The 22,360-nt window shown below is 43.5% G+C and overlaps 1 protein-coding gene across 1 annotated transcript in view; it reads left to right on the top strand.

Annotated features, from left to right (window-relative positions):
* Positions 1-22,360, top strand: part of ARID1A (AT-rich interaction domain 1A) — a 68,759-nt gene that overhangs the window by 13,654 nt on the left and 32,745 nt on the right. The window contains 3 exon segments of the mRNA XM_021684144.2: positions 11,609-11,821; positions 13,163-13,615; positions 14,938-15,054. Coding sequence (XP_021539819.1) covers positions 11,609-11,821; positions 13,163-13,615; positions 14,938-15,054 — 783 coding nt within the window.

The following is a 22,360-nucleotide window of genomic DNA, read 5'->3' on the forward strand; positions in this document are numbered from 1 at the left end:
GGGGGTGAGGAAAAGATAAATTTCAGCTCGATTTGCATAATTTAGCATGCCAGGTATCCATCTCAATTTGATTATACTGGCCACAGATAGGAAATAAAGAGGAGAGACAAACTTCAGAAAAGATAGCTAGTAACTTTGGTCTGGTCCAGGTATATTTCTGGTATAAATGATGAATCCAGTCAGGGTCTCCTGTACACATTTGTGTAAACAGTGGTGTAGAGGAGGTTGGTACTAATGTACTTTTGGAGCTTTGAAAAGAACTGGAGAATTTATAGGACCGTATGGCTCTTCATTCAGCGAATTGCTGACCTTAAAAAAGCCTGAGGATTTGGAGGCACCTATAATCTAAAGGTTGACTGTGCCCTGGGCCATTCTTTAACTTATTTGATTGTGCCTGTTATAGTTCAGAGTGGACTTAGGGGGACCAGGTGAAAGACTGGCATTTTTGGAAAGTGGTCCAAGGCAGCCCTAGGAATTGAATAAACACAGTGGCATCGCTGCTCCTCAGCATCTTTACAGGACTTGATTGGATTGATGACAAACGGAATCTCCAACTGCATGTAAATCAAGTTCCTACAGCTCAGTGATGTGTCACAGATACCTTTTTTAGTACAGAAGGAGAAATTTTGGCAGGATGTAGAACTGTGCACTTAGAGAAATTTAGGATCTTTTTATATAACCCATGCAAGACCAGTCCAAGTTTGGAATTATAGATAAAAGGAGTGGGGGAAACGAGAGCTTTTTAAAGAGAAAGCAAATGAGGCCTTAAAGTTTTGCGACTAGGAGCAGTTTTTGCCTTTGCCTTTTTTGTTTGTATTTTAGCAGTTATCTGCAAAGCAATTTAATATGGAAGAAGGAGGAGTATTTTAGAAACTAGGTCAGAAGAAGTAGGTGTGATTTAGAAGTGTTGTCTTTATTGAAAAGTTGCTATGTACCCTCCTGGGTGAAGCTCTGTTTATAAGGTTACATGACCCTTGGCTCTCTGTGTATTCCTTAAGTGTACCATATCACTTAATGTTAAGGGACAAGTAAGCAGGGCAGAAAATGTCTAGAAAACTATGCCACTCAGTTGGGCTTGTGGTCCATGTACACTAAGGTCCTTTCCCTAATAGAAACACCAAAGAATGGTTTGTGGGAGGAAGTACCTTTTCCTGGTGTCAACCCATACCACCTCATGTGGGTAGCAAGGTCTGTACATTGTTTTTAATTATGAGCACTACTGGGATGCAGTATCCCAACCTATCTTTCTTGTATACCAATCAAGATTTCCTAGACTTTGATCATATTCCCCATTTCTCAGGAATTTTTGGGATAATAACTTTTTAGCTCACTTAATTGCCCAATCCTGTTACTGACTTACTTGCCAATATAAGAAGCCTCATGGCAGAACTTTTTTTGGAAAACCTGTGAGTACCTACCTTCCATTTGCAGGTTGCTTACAGTAATGCAACAAATACTTACTGAATTTCTACAATGTATCAGTCACTGTGTTGTGAACATAGGATTCATAATTTCTGCTTCCATGGAGTACTTTCTAGTGGGGAAAGATGTAAGTAAATAATTACAAATAACCATAATTAAATTTTGATAAATGTGCTGGAGAGAAGTACCACCTTCAGTAAATTATCTTCCAACTATTTTTTAAAGTAAATTTTTATTTGTGATTACCTTGGCTACTGGGGGGCTTTATAATGTTGGGCTCTTGGGATGGGTACTGGTCAGTTCTGATTCCCTTTCCCTTCACTGCTCCAGGGTCAAGTGTTACAGGAAATTCTCCATCTAAGATTGGACTTGTAATGGGCTAGAGTCCATTGTTTCTCACCGAGGCTCTTCTTTGTGTGGAGATGCATTGCAGGACATTTGGCATCCTGCTCCCCAGGTAATAAATGCCAGTAGCACCACAGAGTTGATGTGATAACCCAAAAAAAAAAAAAAAAAAAGGCACTTTCATACATTTATTTCCAAACACTTCTCAGGGGTTTAGTATTCTGGTTGAAAACTATTGGGCTTTACTGTCAGGATTCTTGGGAGGAGATGCCTTGGGATTCCTTTGGGAGAACAGACTGAAAGTAGGTAGAGCTTGAAAACTGGACTGATCAACCCTTTTGATGTCCGACTTGTGTGTTCTTGATTTTTAAGCAGGTATTTTGAAACTGCTTTCAACCCATTCTGCTTTTTCTCTCATTGAGGGTAAAGGGAAGTAATGTCTGTTGTATGTGTAGTTTATGAACTGGTACGTTAACAAGCATTTCACATATTTAATCATTTCAACTGTCTTTTATCTTTGTTAGACAGTTTTTAATCCCCATTTTACAGATGGTTCTGGTGCCAAGGGAAGTGACTTGCTCAGTATAGTATCAAAGCCTGTGCTTTTTTCTCTTTTTTTAAAAAGCATAACTTCAATTTATTTGTTAGCTAACCTCTAATTGACCACTTTGGGTTTCTGGTCTTGAGTATATGGGACCAGACCTTAAGTGTTCTGCTTTGCTTCTAGAAATTTGGGACTTGTGTAGGATGATAATAGCTAACATTTTGGGCGCTAGAGGATATAGCAGTCAGTTAAACACACATCCACCTCTAGTACCTCTAGACACATACCCACTAGCTTATATATTTTAGTCTAGGATATAGACATTTAAACAAGATAAATAGTAAACCATAGAGTATTCTAGTGATACATGCTCGGGAGAAAGGTTAATCATGAACCAGGTCTAAGAGGTGTGCGGGATTGAAATTTTGGATGGGTTTACCAGGGAAGGCCAAGTGAAAGTGTTATTTGATGTGGAAGAGAGCTATACTAATACCTGAAGAAAGTGTATTCCTGGTGGAGAGATGGGTGAGGCCAGAGCATGCCCAGCTGGTTTGAAGAAGAGGGTTTTGTTTTCATGTATTAACTCATTCATTCAGCCCGGAGGGCGCTACTACTATTGTCTCTATTCTGTTGATGCAGAAACCGAGGGACAAGAGAAGTTGAAGGCCTTGCAAGGGCAGAGCTCTTAACCACTGTGTAGGACTGGCCACCCAGGGCCAAAGCATTTCCTCTGCATGAACGAGGTTAGGAATTCCAAGGCCTCTAGAATTTCACTTTCTCTTCCACAGTCCCCTTTCCTTTCCTACTTTTAAAGGAGGAAAGTTTGCTTTACACACACATCTTCACCGTCCTGGAGCTTATATTCTAGCCTAGGATACAGATCATGAGCAGGATAAGTAAAGTATATAGTATGTTAGTGATACGTGTTTAGGTGAACAAGACAACGCAGGGACTCGGTATAGGAATTTGGGAAAGCTTGGCTTAAACTGAGAATGCTGCTTATTTAGGAATCTGGGAACCTGAGGTGCATTCCTGGTGGTTTCTCTGTTGTCCAGGCACTGCCCTCTTCAGACCGTTGTTTGGCTAAGGAAACTGAACGTTCATCTGAATTCTAGAGTCACTTGGTACTGGAGATGGGAGGAGTTTTGGAAAGAGGGCACGTGGCCCAAATGCTCCCAGACTGGACATGAGAATTGCCTAAGGAGATTCCTGGCCCTGTCCCAGAGTTGCTGATTCAAAATCTGGAGGGCAGGATTCCATTGTGTTGCTGAGGAGGTTAAGGTACAACCTGGCTAGTGCTTCCCTGCCACCCTTCCCCGCGCCCCCAGCCCACCCCAGGGAATTGGTCAGAGAACTGGGATGGGGACCCAGGTGTCCTCTCAGTCTAGTACTTTTCACCATGTTGTGTTGCTGCCTTACTCTTGAGATTAAAAAGTTGTAAAGAAGGGGATGTTTAATTTTATCAAATGGCATTTCAGTTCCTGTTTAATCATCTTCTTGGGGCCTTAACTGTTTTTAAAACCTGGGATTGAAGCAGTACCTAAAGAGGAATTCTTTCTCAAGAAGTTGTGTGGTTTCCTCAGAGGCTTTTGTAAGTCTTTGGAAATGGGAGAGATTGGTTAGCTAAATTTGGTCTTCCAAAAAAGTGATCTTCATCATTTCCAGAAGAGCATTTTCTCTATGAAAGGTGGCTAATGAAAGTGCTCTGGATGAGAGGACTTTATCATTTGTTGAGTTCATTAGTTTGGTGCTGTTGCTGCACTATTTGAAGGGCTCCTTCTGGAACCAAAGAAGAAATAAAATACCAGCCACCTGGTTGTGGTTTTTCTGGCATGCCTCTTTTGGGTGGACAGCTGTGAGGTGGTTATTACAGTTGGCTCTCATAATCTGTTTGAGTTTTGCTAGATGATTTAATGACTGTTACCCCATTGGTCTCTTTCTACCCTTAGTAGGTTTTCTCTGATCATCTGATCTGGAAGGATGGAGCACAGTAGCCTAAATATCTCTGAGCCAGGGAGAGAAGCCCCTTGTTCTCTGTCAGTTTTAGAGACAGAGTATGGGTTGGAAGATCAAGTCTGATGTCTGGTTGCAGCCCCTCCTAGGGGTTTGGTCAGGCTGGTGCTTCAGGTGGTGGCTTTGAAATGAGTTCTTTGTCTGCAAAGAGGAACATGCCCTAATCTAGAACTATTTCTGTGAACAGAATAGGGTTGATAGAACTTTTCATTGAGTTTGGATTCTTTTTTAAGATTTTCTTTATTTCTTTATTTGAGAGCACAAGTGGACAGAGAGAGAGGAGAAATAGACTCCCTGATGAGCAGGGAGCCCAATGGGGGATTCGATCTCTGGACCTCGGGATTATGACCCAAGCCGAAGGCAGACACTTAACTGACTGAGCCACCCAGGCGCCCCTGAATTTAGATTTTAAAATTTATATTCAATTTTGAAAGATCTTTTTTTAATCTCTTTGGAGTGGTAGTTGTTAATTTCTCTCTCACCATAGGCAGATGACCAGTTTATTTAGAACTTGAATGAACTAGAACTAGAATGAATTGTTTTCCATCTCTTGTAAAGTAGAAAATGTGGGGTGTGATTCTCAGGTTAAGAAGGCTAAGAATCTTAGGCCGAGTGGGTTTGATTTCCTAGGTCAGGTGTTGGTATGTCTGAAGAGGTATTTTCCTTTTCCTGTCATCAACTTAGCTTCAGAAAATCTTAAATAATGTCTCTGGTGAGGCAAAATAGGAGGTTAAGGAATGTCTTATTGTCGTCCTAGGTCACAGACAGGGAAACCTGACTGTTTAAAATGCAAAACAAAATGAAGGAAGTCTCTTTATTTTAAGAGGCAGAGTCTGGGGATGGAACTAAACAAGCAGCTTTCTGGGCAGTTTCTCCTCAGTTCAGGTAGGGGTCCTTGACCAGTTTTCAAAAGCATGAAATACTGGAAGAGTAAGAAAAGGATGAGGAGGCTTTGGATACAGATGTCTGTGTGGCTAGGGAAGAGGGCACAATGAGAATGATTTATTCTGACTAGCTAATGTGTACCAGGGTATAAAGGGTGATTCCTTTTAGGGGAGTCTACTCTGTCCATCCTAGGATCCCAGTGGAGCCACGTGGAGCTTGGGGGAAGCTGAAAGCGTTGATTGGGAGAGGCCTTACGTTTTATATTTGTCCCTGCCTGGACTGCCCCTCCACAGGGGAGGGTCCCAAACGGGAACTGGATCAACAGCTGCCGCCTGTCCCTGTAATCACAGGAAGCTGAGGCCGGGTGCCTTTGTATGGGAGCTCCGCAGCCAGACAATAGTTTGTGCTGGCGGGGCCATGTGGCGAGTCACGTGACCCGGGGCTGTTTTCTGCCGGGGTCCTTACCCATCTGTTCTCTCGGCTCTTTCTGGGTTATCAGGCGCCAGTCCAAGTCCTCCCAGGCAGCCAGCTTCATGGCCAGAGATTACGAGCACTAACCTTCCTGGCAGGGGCGGTGTGGCTTCGCGTTTATGCAGATTAGCCATGTGTTTCTCACTTCAAGGCGTTCCACAGGAAAAGCCTTTTCCTGTGTTTGGCTCTCAGTGGGCGGTTCCCAGCTTACTGTACTGGGACTCAGCAAGCAGCAGGCGTGCACGAGAGGGATCACAGTACACTGGCCCCCTCCCATTCCACCTCCAGTGCTACGTCACCACAACACAACCGCTCGCGCTCTCATACTGTTGGTGTCATTCATTCGGTGCCAAGATTGCTTTAAAAAATTCCCTTGGCCCCAGTTCAAACAGGAGTACAGCTGGGATGTGTTAGATTTTAGGCAGTCTGCCCTCAATTTGAGATGAGTTATAAATAGCAGTGCCGACTTCCTTAACTACCGCTCTCTGAGGTAAAATGCAGGTTAATTACTGTGGGAATCAATTAGGGGGTTCTTTCAGTTAAAGAGCCAGGGATGCTTTTTTTTATTGTTATTATTAAAAGTCATACAACAAATCTGGCCAGGAATGAATTGAAAGCACAATGAGTAAGAAATAATATTTAGATGTCCAAATTCCAGGTTATGGCACTAAGTTTATTCTGGCCCCAACTAGTTGGCATTTAGGATGACAGAAAAGTGGTAGTCAAGACTTCTGCTTTCTGATGGACAGCTTTTCCTCAGCCCTGGCCCATCCCTCTCTACTCCTGTTCTTGCCAGTCTTTGGGTACCAAATCTGGCTCCTTAGGTTTGCTGCCTGGGCACTTCCTTTCTGTATCTTTGGATTGAGACTGAAGCCTGGAGCTTTCCTCAGTTGGACTTTTATTTCAAGAAAATTAAGCTGATCTTTCTTGGTGCCACAGGAACATGGTGTGATACATTTTGGTGAATAGTATCTTTCTGCTTGGAAGTTTGAAGGAGGGGGCATTGGGGGCGGTGTTCTCTGCTCTCTTCACAATCAGTCATGGTCAGAAGTTGGAGAATTTGAAGTCCAGTTTGTTATATCTCAACAACCCTGAGAGTTGTTACGGCTTTCCTTGGTGCAGTAAGAAGTTGTCAGGGATTCTGTTAGCCCACTGGTCTGGAGGGGCGTGTAATTCCTTCTGCCTGGAATAGGGGGACTCTGTGCAAATGGTTAGTCTACAAGCTGTTCTGAATATATTCAGAGGGTCCAGCCCACTAGGCATCCCTGCCTTTGATGCCCCTAAACTGCATCTTTTGATGCGTTTTACTTGGCAGGCGGTTTGTAACATGGCCAGTGATCTGGAAAGAGATAATTGGTGGATGGAGATGGATTTTTTTTTCCCTTATGGCTCCTCCCCCCCCTTTTAAAAATTTTTTTATGAATTCAGGAGAGTATATAGCAAGGGGCCCAACTTCCCTGATCAAGGGGGCATCATTTTCCTCTCATTTATGTGTCTTTGTGGCAGAGCCTTTGCTTTTGAAGTATAATCACAGTAATCTACTCCTGTGGCTTCCCATTGAAAGGATTTCCTCTCCATCATTCCCAGAGTGGAATCTCTGGCTCTTTGCAGCCAGAGTTTGGTGTTTCCCATTCCCTGCCTCTTCCTTGGTGCCTGCAGACTGCTGATACTGGCTTTTCTGTCTTGCATGTAGTAGGGATTTTTCTGGCTTGAAATTGCTATTTTCCAATAAAGCTGATTAGCGATGATTTAAGTCCCCTTCTCTGTTATGAGAGATTGTAAGATGGCATCTCATCTATAACTGCAAATCACAAATCTTTCACAGTGGTTTTAAATGTCAGAAGTGTGAGTTAGGTCTCTGCTTACCTCCCCTTCTAATATGAGCAGATGTTTAACTTTGACGTGAGACCAGAGTAGTCAGATTGTTTGACCTGAATATGTTTTAGTTTGCAAAGCTGCATACTCTGTTGATTATAAACCTTTGGTGAAGGGAGGGGGTCAGAAATCTGATGTCCAGGAAGGGGAAATGTCTTAATTGTATCTTTAGAATTAGAATTTCTTTGACTTGCATTTATTTTTTGGTCTGCAAAGATTTCCTAAAGTTGATGAAGGAATCCTTGAAACCTTTATTAACTAGCCCCCCCCTAAGTAACTGTCCTCCCCTGGTAGTACAGGACCCTGGATATGACGGAGGAAAAGGTAACTTGCTTTTAGCCTTTTGTTTCTAAGCTGTGTTTGGGGATGCCTTTGCAGTTTGAAGACCTCTCTGGTATAGCATGGCACATAAGATTCTTCTCAAAAGTGTGCTTGTTCTCCCTCGGCTGTTTGTTCTACCCTGCCCTCTTTTTTTCTTTCAGTTCAGTCCACATTTTTTTTCTTCCCTCAAAGTCATAACCTGGTTTAGGGTATGCCCCTGACCCTTTGGCTAGATGGTTTGATCTGGGCTTTCTCCCCGTAGTATCCCCTACCTACTTCTTACAGTAGGGCAGCCTAGCACATTGACATTACTGAGCCCTAGCTCTGCACTTGGGGTCTGTGGCGGGGGCTGGAGGGGGATGATTTTGAAGGTAAAACACCCGATCTCTGGCTTCCTAGAACATAATCTTGAGAGACGCACTCAGTTAACTAGACAACTAAATGCCAATCTTACAATTCTGACTGAATTTACTATAGGAGATTTAGAAATGTGAGAGATCAGTGTGCTGAAGAATGGCAAGTGCCTTCATGTTGAAGGGTTGGTTTTCTGCTAGTGGAAGCCATTGTGGACAGGAGGGCAGGGCAGGATACCATTGTATAGAGCTGAGCACTGACAAATGTGTAGAACTGGAGCACACTGGAGGGCTCTAGAGCCAGGCAGAAGCGCAATTTATCATTATCGATAATAGCTACTATTTATTGAGCATTTAAATGGCACTGTGTGTAGTGTGTTATGTGCATTTTGTTTTTTTAAATATTTATTTATTGAGAGAGAGAGAGAGATTGCAGGGGAGGGGCAGAAGGAGAGGGAGAGAATCCCAGACTCCCTGCTGAGCACAGAACCCAGTGCTGGGCTGGATCTCACAACCCTGAGATCATGACCTGAGCTGAAACCAAGAGTCGGATGCCTAACCAGCTGAGCCACCCAGGCGCTCCAAGTTATGTGTATTTTAGGTGAAAAACTTTTCACTGTTTAAATGGACTTATGCTCAAGATCAGACAGTGATAGAGTTAGGATTTGAACCCAAACCTATAGATTTACTACATTCTTTGCGCTTTCTATGCAATACTGCACAGGATGTAGACAGGAATTTTGGAGCTATTGGTGAACAGGGAAAGATGAAAATGATCTGTGAGCACTGCTCTAGAACTGTGCAGTCCAGTATGATAGTCACTAGCTACATGTGGTTATTTGAATTTAATTAAAAGTAAATAAAAATAATTCAGTTCTGGGGCACCTGGGTCGCTCAGTCGGTTAAGTGTCTGCCTTTGGCTCAGGTCTTAATCCCGGGGTCCTGGGATCCAGCCCGGCGTTGGGCTCCCTGCTCAGCTGGAGTCTGCTTCTGCCTCTGTACTGCGCCCCGCCACCCCCCCCTTGTGCTCCAGCTGGCTCTCTCTCTCACTCCCAAATGAATAAATAAAAAACCTTAAAAAAAAAAAATAATTCAGTTCCTCAGTCACACTAGCCATATTTCAAGTACCTAATAGTCACATGTCACAGAAAATTTTATTGGACAGTGTGTCTCTAGATCTCACTTAGTGTAGTATACATTAGAATCATTCAAGGATCTTAAGGGGTGAGGGGGTCAGGGAGCCCAAGCCCTTCCAGACTCACTAAGTTGGAATCTATGGGGAGACACCCAGGCATTTGTGCAGCCTCACAGAAAATTCTGATCTGTAGCCCTGGTTGATAGCTACTGCTCTGGAAGCTCCACAGTAACCACGGTAATGACTGCCCCTCTTGTGTTGTGGGGAGACCTGGATTGACAGAGATACCTAGAGTGGGCTGGTCTTTCTGTTGAGCAAATGTAGTCTCCTCACCTGGGGGCCATGTGGACAGCAGCTGCCCTTGGGGATGAGCTGAGGATCTGGTGGCGTAATGTGGCTGTGTAAGCCCCTGAGCTCTTCACGGGAGAGACTGGTGATGTTTTGGCTTCATTGCCAGGTGTATCTGGGGAAGATCACATGCTGTTTATTACTTAGTAGTCCAGTTGTTGTTAAATTTGAATTTCCTAAAGAGTCCCAAAAGAATTCGTGTAGCTCCAAAATTAATGACAGATTTTATTGGAGCTTCTGATACAGAGGCAGGACTTGGGCCAAAATTTGTAGGTATGATTGTTGGAAACAGCACTTTAATAATATTGACATGTAGTAGTGATTTGGGATACAGTTTTACTGTGGTTCACTATAGTTTGGAAACTTAAAGGGTGCTTCCATCCTCACTGTTACCTCTTTAGCTGACTGCTGCAGCCCAAGAATTTTGCCTCTGCTTTTTTTCCTTTTGGTGTTTAAAAGGATGGTTTCTGTGGCTTTTTGTCTTATCTATTTTCCTCATGACAGCTCAACTTTCCCTCTATTATAAAACACTTAGGTAGTACTCTGCCCCCCAAAAAAGACATGTACAGAGAACCAGTTATCTGAATGTGCCTCCCTCCCCTTGTCTTTGAGGGCTTTTGTTGTTTCTTAAGATCTTATCCACCTTAAATTATAGAATATTAATTACAGAAAAGCAGAACAGGAAGGGACCCTAGGTATAATCTGGACCAGTGGTTCTTAAAGTGTGGCCCCTGGACCAGCAGCATCAACCTCACTGGGAACTATTTTAAGTGCGTAGCCTAGGCCCGACCCTGAACCTATAGAATCAGACACCCTGGGGGTGGGTCTTATCAGTCTGTGTTTTACAAAGCCCTCTAGGTGACTTCGATGCATGCTAAAGTTCAAGAACCACTGAACTCGTTAATTTGAGAGCTAAGGATATTCAGGCCCAGAGTGTTAATATCTATTCCCCATTCCCAATTTAAGGTTCAGTTTTCAAGTTTTGTGTCAAGTCCAGGCCTACTCTTCAACTCGGGTGTATCTGTTTAAGGTTTTTAGAGACCCCCCCCCCCAATCAACATAGGTAGACATCTCTGACTGGAAAACATGCTGGGTTCTGTCATATATAGCTCCAATAGGCTAGAGTTATGTCAAAGTGAATGAGCTGATTGAACCTGTTGTCCCACAAAGAGCTGAAAGAAAGCTATGTTTGTAGCCAAATACCTGTGAATTATACTTTGAGTTTCCATTACTGGTGTACCTCTATATCTTGCCCTTTAAGGAGACAAAAGTTCTATCCTCCTTACACATTCAAACTCTCAGGAGATGAACTTTGCAGTTGAGATGCCCAAGGCTCTAAATTGAGAGTCAACAACTATAACTTAGCCATGTTACCCATTTAAAAGAAAGCATAAATTTAAGTGCTTGTGCCATAGTGTAAACAAGCTACAGATACGCAAGAAAAAAGATTCCACTTTTGAAAGAATGGAAGCATCTGGATGCTTATGTATTTGAATCCCCAACCACGGTATTGAAGTATTATTAGTTTTGGTGGTGTTGAACAACATCATGGCAGCCCCGTCCTTTCCCAACTGAAGGGCCTTTGTTCTGACTTTCTGCACCAGAGAGTACATATATTCATTATTCCACACCTGGCCTGTCCCTTGGATCTCAAATAGTACCACACTTAGAAAGTAGTACATAGCTTTCATAGTGGTATTTTCATTTCACATATGGTAAAATCAAGGTTATGAGGAAGGTTAAATGACTTGCCCAAGGCTTACTGGGTCTGTACCACTACTTTTTCACAGTAACTGTTTTCCTATGTGGCATACAAACCTGTACGCTTGGGTTTATGTTCATACTGGCCAGAGGCTATCAAAGCTTCAGGTTAATGAAATGCTTTTTATTTTGTAGCCATCCAGTCCAATGGATCAGATGGGCAAGATGAGACCTCAGCCATATGGCGGGACTAACCCATACTCGCAGCAACAGGGACCTTCATCAGGACCGCAGCAAGGACATGGGTACCCAGGGCAGCCATATGGGTCCCAGACCCCGCAGCGGTACCCGATGGCCATGCAGGGCCGGGCGCAGAGTGCCATGGGCAGCCTCTCTTATGCACAGCAGGTAGATGGTGACTCCAATTACCTTAACCCTTGTTGCTGTCCATGATCTGGTCTTGAGCTATAGAATCAGAATGAGTCTTTGGCATCTAAACCTCTCGAAAGGAGCACAGGCCAATGGGCTCAGTTGTCTACAGTATGCTGCTTACAAGGCCGAGGTTGTGGGCATCATCCCATGTGTACTCGAAGAAAAACTGTTCCCTGGCCTTAGGCTGTACATATCTGTGTCCTTTGACCTGGCTGGGCTGCTTGTACCTACGGAGTAGTGATCTCCAAAGGAGGTGGGGGAAAAAAGGCAGGGGCCGGGCACCTATCCACTGCAATCAAGAAAAGCCCTTCGTGCCATGTGCCCTGGGGATGGAAAAGGCCCTTCATGTTTCCCAAGGCCTTCGACATATAGCTGTCTGATTTAAAATGAAAGATTAGGAGGGACTGGGAATAGAAGAAAAGGGGAAGATTGAACGGTAGCGATGCTAACAGTGCTGTTATAAATGTTAAGATTTCTCTCATCTCCTTTTGTCTGGCCATCTGCACCATTATCTTTTTATTGTCATTTTTTGTTTTGACAGCACTTTCTATCATTTATATTTGAGTAATACTCATACTGAAAATGGTGATGGACAGAATATAAAACCTAACTTTACTTCTGAGACTTTAAAACAAAGTATGCCCTTAAATATGGAAAATAGGATACTGTCATTCTGGGGGGTTTTTTTTGTTTGTTTTTTTTGGGCTTGTTTGTTTGTTTGTTTTTCCAGTGAGCAGATGGGTGGATATTACTGGGTTGGTTGTTTTTTGTTTTTGCCTACTTACCAGATATACCCCCAGTGTCTAGAATTGAGCCTGGTACAAGTAAGCAAGTAGGCTCTTAGATATTTTTTGAATGAAAACTGAATGAAAAAGAGAACCAGAGTAGCTTAGTGATTTGCACACTGTCTGGGTTACTAAACCCGACGTTTTTAGTCGGCTAAGCCAGGCTGCTGTTGACCATTCGTTGTGGCTAGGATACAGATTCCTAGCACTTACAAAAACAGTCTAGGCTATGATAAAGAGGAGGTTCACTGGTGGAAACGTCTGCTCTCGAACTCTTGTAAATTGCCCAAATATTAAACAGTGTAAATTTTCTGTGGATGAATGCAGTCCACTTGTAAACAAACCAACTAGTGACCCAGCTGGGCTGTCCTTCCTGGCTCAGTGTAGAGAGGGATAGTAGGAAAGACTGTGGGCCTTCTCATTAGGAGGCTTGGCTTGCCTGCTTCCTGTACCCATCCTCAGGCTGTAGCTGCTGACAGAATACCTTCGTCCAGAAGAGTCTGTGCTAAAAGTATCCTTTCCTTTCCTACAGATTCCTCCTTACGGACAACAAGGCCCCAGTGGGTATGGTCAGCAGGGCCAGACTCCATATTACAACCAGCAAAGTCCTCACCCCCAGCAGCAGCAGCCGCCCTACTCCCAGCAGCCGCCGTCCCAGAACCCTCACGCCCAGCCTTCCTATCAGCAGCAGCCGCAGTCTCAGCCCCCACAGCTCCAGGCTTCTCAGCCTCCCTATTCCCAGCAGCCATCCCAGCCTCCACATCAGCAGTCCCCAACTCCATACCCCTCCCAGCAGTCCACCCCCCAACAGCACCCCCAGAGCCAGCCCCCTTACTCACAGCCGCAGGCACAGTCTCCCTACCAGCAGCAGCAACCTCAGCAGCCAGCCTCCTCGACGCTTTCCCAGCAGGCTGCGTACCCTCAGCCCCAGTCTCAGCAGCCACAGCAAACTGCCTATTCCCAGCAGCGCTTCCCTCCACCACAGGTAAGGTGCCCCCTGCCTCCCGCCCTTCCCTGTGTGTGACCACAGACAGCTTGGGGCATGGTGTCAGGAGAACTTTGCCATACAAATTGGGTCTCTAATGTGCACTTAAAAACCAATTAAATAAACTCTGGGTAAACATGCTAACTGGATTGATTGAACTAATAAAGGCATAACCTTCTTAACGGCATAAAAACCTGTGGCTCTTCTTACTGATGAAGAAATAAGGCAGTGGAAGGTTGCATAGACTGGTAAGAAATTAAAGATAATGGGACTGGTTTTGTTTTTGTTTTTGTTTTTATAAACTAGCATTCAGAACTAGAGCATCCAAGTGAGTTTGGTTTTTTTTAAAAGTTACTTTGGGAGGCTATACTATACATTCATTCCAACTGCCATTACGTTCTGCTGTTGCTCAAAATACATTACGTTCTGCTATTGCTCAAAATATTTTGGACCCCTTCATTTGAAATTGCCATCAGAGCTGACGTCACATTCTTTAGAATATTCTCAGTGGTGCCAAGTCCCTTCATTTGTTGAAGGTGGATTTGATTTTAGGCAAGAGCTAAAATTCATTTGTCGTCATGTCTGTGAACAAGGTCGGTGATAAAGCCTAAAAATAACGATTTGGGCTTTATTCTTTAAAGAGCAAAAAAGAGGAGAAATGGCCAAGTGATGACAGTCCACTAAAGATTCTGTGCATTGGTGGCATTATTAGAATAAATATCTCATCCCAAGGCAATGTCTTTGAAGGAAGCAATACTCATTTTAATGCATAGGTTCTAACATGAGGTTTTTTTTTTTTAATTAATTGGTTTCATTCCTTGATAAGCCAATGGGCTCAGTTGTGTACTGAGCCCCAGTGGGTATGGTCAGCAGGGCCAGACTCCATATTACAACCAGCAAACTTGTCATACTTTAGCATTTAACCCCAAGGAATAGCTGTCTGTGGCGATAAATGGTCAGCGGTGCTGTTCCGGGTCTTAAATCCACTACTGACATTCTTTTTTTTTTCTTTTAATTAAACCAACAACTTTATTTTTAAGTTTTTATTTTAATTCCAGTTAGTTAACGTACAGTGTGATATTAGTTTCAGGTGTACAATATAGTGATTCAACCCTTTATATGTCACCTGGTGCTCACTGACCTTCTTGTCTTAAGAGCCACACCTTGTGTTTTTCTGCCTTCGGATTATATTGTGCACAATTGGGCAGTTTCTTGCTCCCACCTGCCCTCTGTGAGATAGTCCTGTAGCCCTCTCACCATGAAGCAGACTTGCCTGGTTTATCAATACCAGGCCTTCACAGCATTTGTTTTTCTTATTTTAGGAGTTATCTCAAGATTCATTTGGGTCTCAGGCATCCTCAGCCCCCTCAATGACCTCCAGTAAGGGAGGGCAAGAAGATATGAACCTGAGTCTTCAGTCAAGACCCTCAAGCTTGCCTGTGAGTATTCTTGCCAACCTCTAAAAGATGATGGGGCAGAGAGGAAAGCAAAGAAAACTGGTTTCTGGTTGGGTGTTTTGGTGATATGACCTAAATAAACAATGAGCTATTCCTTGAATTCAGGTTGAAAATTCTAAATAGGAATTTATGGACTGACCTTGTGGAATGTCTGTTTTGGCTGGCTGCCTGGGGAATAGGTTTGGTGATCTCTATTTAGAGTTTTTTGGTTTTGTGTTTTGTTTTATTTTTTACATCTTGAGCTCGGAGGCGTGGACCCAGGTAAGGGACAGAGAAGATGAAGATATTGTAAGCACTGTCTGCTCTCCATCAAAGTTGAGAGAAGTTTCAGGGTTGTTTTGACCTTACTTTCGAGGGTTTAATTTCTAGGTTTTTGTCTTAGTATTTAGCTAGGAGGTACGATCTGGGGTGCATTCAGCATGGATTTTCCCATTGAGCATGGGCTGAGTAAAAGCAGTTTTTCTGGTCATTTTGTGTGAATAGGTGCTTTTGTCTAGTAGAGTGCTTGGTGCCCAGATGCTTGATTGCTGTTTATGGATGGACTGACTGTATCCTGAGAAAGGCAGTACAGTCTGCTGATGAAGAGCTAGGGCTCTAGAGCCAGAGTTCCTGGGTCTGCATTTTGACTCAGCCACTAACTCTGTAGCCTTGGGCAAGTCACTTAACCTTCCCCTGCCTTCGTTTTTGCATCCGTAAAATGAACCTAAAAGTACCCACTTCATTGAGTGGTTATTAACATGAGATAGGTTAAAATAGAGTGCTCATGCATTGTGGGCACTCCATAAATGTCAGAGATTCTCATCATCATCTCAGAGGGCATAGGGACTCTACTTGATACCTGAGAGACAGCGCCAACTAGTTAATAGACTGGTTCTGGGAACATTTACCCCTAGTCTTAGCTCTGGTTATATGTGAGCAAGTCAGGCTCTGAAAATTAATCTGCTGGGCACAGGAATAAAATGGGCTGCTCTAAAATCTAGTAAGACCGTCGGTAGCAAACCCTCCATTACAAATCCTGCTTCAGTTAGTAAATAGAAATAGAAATTCAGCCACACATGTCTAGATAAAAAAGTCTTTTGAAAAAAAAAATTTTTTTTTTTTAAATTTAATTTATTTATTTGACAGAGACACAGCGAGAGAGGGAACACAAGCAGGGGGAGTGGGAGAGGGAGAAGCAGGCTTCTTGCGGAGCAGGGAGCCCAGTGCGGGGCTTGATCCCAGGACCCTGGGATCATGACCTGAGCCGAAGGCAGACGCTTAATGACTGACCCACCCAGGGACCCCTCTTTTGAAATTTTTATTCTCTGATTTGAAGCCTGTCTCTTCAGTTATTTTGACTTGGGAGAAAATCGTCTCTGGATCTTTAAGGAATAGGTAGGAGGCAGGAACTCTCTTCATCATGAAGCCTTTCTTCATCACGAAGCCTCTCCTGGCTTCCCCTGAAGATCTCTGAGCCATAACCTGCGTAGGGCAAGGTTTCCAGAGTCCCTCAGTACCGTTGTGCAGGCATCCCAGGCCAGAATGAATAGCCACTGTCAGATAGGACCCCTGAGACTGTTGACTTTCTCAGTTGAGGAATTGGGTGAGGATGTGTCTGAATAAGGCAATCCTTCTTTGTTCCCTTTTCATTAATGACTGTTGCAATCCTTTTCTGCATCCCAAACTTCACTGGGATGTGTTTTTTAACTTGATTCAGTCAGAAATATAAAACTACTCCCTCATCGTCTGTGGTCTGTAGCTAAATCTGGGTGAGGTGCTACTGTGGCAAGAAACCAAATCAGTGGATTTTTGCCGGTGCTTTAAGTTGCTCCCCATCAGAAAGTTTCTGCTTGCTCCTAGTATTCTTCCAGCAGAACTGTATTTGTTATTTTTCAGTCCTGAGAAGCCTAGCATACAAACACATTGCATGTCTTCTAAGGGTTGAGAGCCTTGTGCTGTCAAATCCAGAGCTTCTGACTTGACCCGCCGTAGTGAAGGCACTGGCACCCTCGTGGGCCCAGGGGAGGATTATTCCTGGGCAGCCTATCACAGGGAGCATTCCCAAGCTCAGGCTTCTACTATAGATTCATCCAAATGCGGCATTTGCTCTGTGGTAGAAGCTCTATGTGGGAGGTAAGCTGGCTGGGTTACTGGCATCTTGTTTGTTGAATTGCTTTTTATACCTCTGCTATTTGGACTAAGAAACAAAAGGTGGTTATTCTTTGAAATTTTGGTTTGATGCCAGATTTGCCTAGCCAGGCTGGGAAACGGTCACATTTGAAGAAAGGGAAAGTCGGGATTCCCTAGAAGGGGCCCACTCTTCTGAAGCAGTTGTGTCAAGGGATCCTAGGTTTGCTGGTGTATTCCTTCACTCAGCAGATGTTTATGGGGCACCTCTTCGTGTTTGGCTCCAGAACAGAAGCTAGGCTGACTGGAGGACAGCCTCCAGTTTTCCACATCCTCCTCTTCGCTCATTCACCTTACCCACTTAGCCCTAAGGGCTTTATGATTGTGACCCTTGATTTAAAGACTCATTATGGTTTCTGATCCTGATCATTACAAAAATTAGATTTTGAGGAGTTTTTGCTCAGCTATTAATGCCAAACCATTTAGTTGCTATTATCCTGATTATGTTATCCCTCTACTTAAAACCTCTCAACTATTTTTCATTAATCTTAGAATAAAATCCAAAATCCTTAATATTATGTAGGCTCCCCCCCCATTTCTGAATGGTCTAGAATGGGGCCTGAGATTTTGCATTTTTAACAAATTCCTTGATGCTGCTGGTGCTGCTAGGCCAGGATGGCACTGTGAGAACCTCTACTTCATCCTTTTTTGCCCTTTGCCTTGTTATTATGACTTTGTCTCAGTTTTTTAAGGCCCCATGCTTTTTTCTGCTTCTAGGCCTCTGCACAGACCCTTCCCTTTGCCTAATACACATTTCCTCCTAACTCCTCTTGTTCGTATTTCAGACTACATCTTCAAGATTATTTCCTCAGAAAACTTTTTTTTTTTTTTTAAAGATTTTATTTATTTATTTTGACAGAGAGAGACACAGCAAGAGAGGGAACACAAGCAGGGGGAGTGGGAGAGGGAGAAGCAGGCTTCCCGCGGAGCAGGGAGCCCGATGCAGGGCTCGATCCCAGGACCCTGGGATCATGACCTGAGCCGAAGGCAGACGCTTAACAACTGAGCCACCCAGGCGCCCCAGAAAACTTCTTCTTAATCAAATGTCAAAACTCAGCTTAAGTAATGTCTATGATGCCCTCACTGACTAAAGTCAGTTTTTATTTAAACAACAACAACAACAACAACAAAAAACCCTGCAGTATTTAAGACATATTAAAAGGTATAAAGAATGATTCGGTGCCTGAGGACCCATCTTTAGAAAGCAAACCTTGGTACCATAGGTAAAAGCACCTTATATAGCCCTCGGGGATCACTTCCCCATCCTTATACCAGGAGAAACACTATCCTATATCTGAGGTTTCTTTGCTTCACGTCACCAGAGCAATTTGCTGATACCTCTACGCTTGGGTCTCTTCCACTTGATGGTAAGCTTCTGGAGGGCAGGCACTGTGTTGCTGACCTTTTTGCCCCTAACATCTATTACATGATGCCCCAGACCAGTGGTTTCCTACCTTGGCTGCATGTTAGAATTACCTGGGGAGCAAATATTCTTTAAAAACCAATGGCTGAGGTTCACAGAGTTCTGAATTGTTTGGGGTTGATGAGGCTTGGTCTTTGCTATGGTTAGAAGCTGCCCCTGGTGATTCTGATTTGGAGCCCTAGAGAGATCCACTCTCCATTAGAGATCCACTAATCCAAACATGCACCCATGTTTTTTGTCAGTATTTAGCTCAAATGTAATTTCAATTACTTATTTAACACAAGCTCAGTGAGGGCTGACTGTCTCTGTCTTGCTCATGGCCATCATAGTGCCTGGCATAAGGTAGGCTCCAATTCAGTGAACGAATGAACCTGAGCAGTATTTATTACATTGTTCATTCAGAAAGTGTATGTCTGACAGGGGACAGCTTGACCATATTGTAAGATTGTTGTTTTCCACTTCGAGGGCAAGGCAGGTATCACAGCCTGTTATGGGAAGGCCTAAACTTCATTTTAGAAGATGGATTAATTTATTTGTGCTTCCTGACAGTGGCCTTAAGAAGAAGTGAGGTTAGGGTTTGTCATCTATCTTGTAAAATAGCTACTACTTCACCTTATGGTAAGAAGGTTCTTGTAAGGGATGGGTAAGCAAATCTCTAGGTGTTTCATTAAGTCTTTAATTTCCTTTAGTTTGGAGTGAAATCTTTAAGGGTCTCATCTGAAAATTGGTATCTGACTTTTGATTATAATCATTTCTGGGAATGACTTGGAGTTACATCTTTAAAAGCTTCTAAGTGATTCATTCAAGTGTATGTGGTTTCCCTAGAATAATGAATGCTTCCCAATTTTTTTCTTACTGAGGCACATTTGTAAATTTACGTTATAATCTGAAAGTGTACTTGGGATAGAGTTTCCATTCAGTGGTGGAAAATAGATATAGGATTGAAAGCTCGGCTCTGGAAAGATTAAGTAGATCAGTGCTTCTCAAACTTTAGCATGCACTGAGAATCATCTGGAGATTAATTAAAACAAAGATTACTGGGGCACCTGGGTGGCTCAGTCTGTTAAGCTCGGGTCATGATCTCAGGGTCCTGGGATTGAGCCCTCCATCGTTGTCAGGTTCCCCGCTCCGTGGGGAGTCTGCTTATGTTTCTCTCTCTTTCTCTGACTCTCAAATAAATAAATAGGTCTTTTTAAAAAAATCTGGCAAGTTAACATTACTGCTTTAAAAACCTGGCTACCTGTTGCCAGTGGGTTTAAGCCCAAGTGTGACACAAGTTCTTTTGTGATCTGGAGGATAAGGATATTAAAAAAAAGAAAAGGTGGATAAATTTCCTGTCCCCCGAGTAAAAGCTGGTACACTGTTTGCTGTGGGTATTCTATAGAAGGCAGACAGGCATTAGACAAGGGTTAAACTTTGATGACTTCTGAGGTAGCCTGTGATTTGAATATGACATGGTTGCTGCCCTCAAGTATTCTTCTTTGTTTCGTTAGTAAAACAGGTAGAAGAATGTATGCCTGATTGTTACAATGGGGTGCTTTCCTAGTTTGGTGAAGTCGGTGATCATTTATGTCTAAATAGTTGAGGGAAAACATGGCAGAAGTTTAGAATGACCTAGATATGGACATACTTGGGTGGTTGGAAAGGAAAAGTATAGCCAGGGGTGGGGTATAGTATAGATGCTACTGGGGGACTGGTCAGGATCAGGCTTCTAGGGCGTGGGGAGTAACAGGAAGGAAAGCTAGATTACAGGGGTTAGGGCCCTGGTGGGCCAAGTAAGCCATTTGAATTTGATCTTAGAGGCCTGCAGATACGCTATTAGAGCAGTAACGTGATAAAACTAATGTTTAAAAAATAATCCATTCGTGGGCGCCTGGGTGGCTCAGTTCGTTAAGCGACTGCCTTCGGCTCAGGTCATGATCCTGGAGTCCCGGGATCGAGTCCCGCATCGGGCTCCCTGCTCGGCAGGGAGCCTGCTTCTGCCTCTGACCCTCCCCCCTCTCATGTGCTCTCTCTCATTCTTTCTGTCTCAAATAAATAAATTTTAAAAATCTTAAAAAAAAAAAAAAAATAATCCATTCGTGTATAGTGTGGTTTGAAAAGGGGAGAGTCTGGAAGCAAGGGGAGAAGTTAAACTGTTGAAATAATTCTGGCGAGAGGTGTGGAGTTGTACCCCTCTGTGTCATTTGCATAGCCAACTAGGCCCGGTTCTGAGCTGTGCAAGAAAGATTCTGTAGAACTGAGAGAAAGTGGGTAGAAAATTTAATGATCTTGAAGGGGGGTGGGGAGAAAGAGAGATCTCATTGACAGAAATAGAAAGGCTAATAGGAAAACTCATTTTTGGGGAAAAGTTAAGTTCCGTGTAGTGAAATGTTTAAAAACAAATGCTTAGCTCCTAGTTGGAGACAGGAGACTGCAACTTGAGTAAGAGCTGAGTCTGGGTTGAGTCGGAGAGTGGTCTGTGGGGTGATTCATAGTTAAACCACAGAATGAAGGAGGCCTCCCAGGCCGTGGCTTATGGAGGGAGGAGCCAGTGGGAGCCCTTGACAGTGCCTGTAGTCATCAGGTAGAAGTGCCCAGCAGATAGCTGGTGAGCTTGGAGGAGGACCAGGATTGTGTCCTGTTTATGGAAGCCCAGTGTGTTGGGGTGATGGTCCACATCACATTTATATTTCAAAGAATATAAAGTTGGATTTGTCAGAAAGCAAGTTATGGTGTTCCTTTTTACGTGTGGAGAGGACCTGATTTCTGAGGGCTGGAGCAAAGGAAATGAACAAGGGAAAGGTGTAAAGGTAAAGAACATTCTTAAAAGGCATTGAAGGGAGGGGGCAGCTGAATCAGCCCAAATTCCTCCGCTTCATCTGAAGACCCGCATGTGTATAAGGCAGGTAGATAGAAGAGTGAAGATGCTGGCAGAATGTTAGGAGGGTATAAACAGACTTATCTTTCAGGAGTTGTGAAAGAAAGGAATCAAGGGCACTCACTGGGTTAGCTCACAAAGGACACTGTACCCTTGACTGGAAAAGTCAGAGAGGCTGCTGTTGAAGACCTGCATCATACTTGTTTCTTCTGGTTAGTGTAAGAGTGGAGGTCGTTGATGCTGGGAATGAGGTGGAGAATAGGATTAGGATTCTTCGTGTCTATTGAATTATCTACAGATTTTTTTTTTATTAAAGATTTTATTTATTTATTTGAGAGAGAGAGACACAGCGAGAGAGGGAACACAAGCAGGGGGAGTGGAAGAGGGAGAAGCAGGTTTCCTGCAGAGCAGGGAGCCTGATGCGGGGCTCGATCCCAGGACCCTGGGATCATGACCTGAGCCGAAGGCAGACGCTTAACGACTGAGCCACCCAGGCGCCCCAGATTTTTTTTTTAATCACTTGGGTTTCCAAGCCCTTCTTTAGATTTCACTTAATAACAATGTAGCTATTAGCACTCATGTTTTACTACTGTGATGTTCTCAGACCCTGAGAACTTGGGTTCCAGTGATCTGGAAAGAGGAAATGGGAGGGAACTATGTTGTTCCTCTAGAATCCAAATCTTAAGAGGGCAGGAGAGTGAGGCCAGGAACAGAGCTTACAGGCAACACCAATCCTCCTAGAAGAGCAGGAATTGAAATACACTAAGTGACCACTCCTTTTTTATATTAGAAGAAACTAAGGGTCAGAACCAGGATTTGAATCCAGCTCTCTCTGATAT

This window comes from Neomonachus schauinslandi, chromosome 4, assembly GCF_002201575.2.
Source record: "Neomonachus schauinslandi chromosome 4, ASM220157v2, whole genome shotgun sequence".
Classification (NCBI taxonomy): Eukaryota; Metazoa; Chordata; class Mammalia; order Carnivora; family Phocidae; genus Neomonachus; species Neomonachus schauinslandi.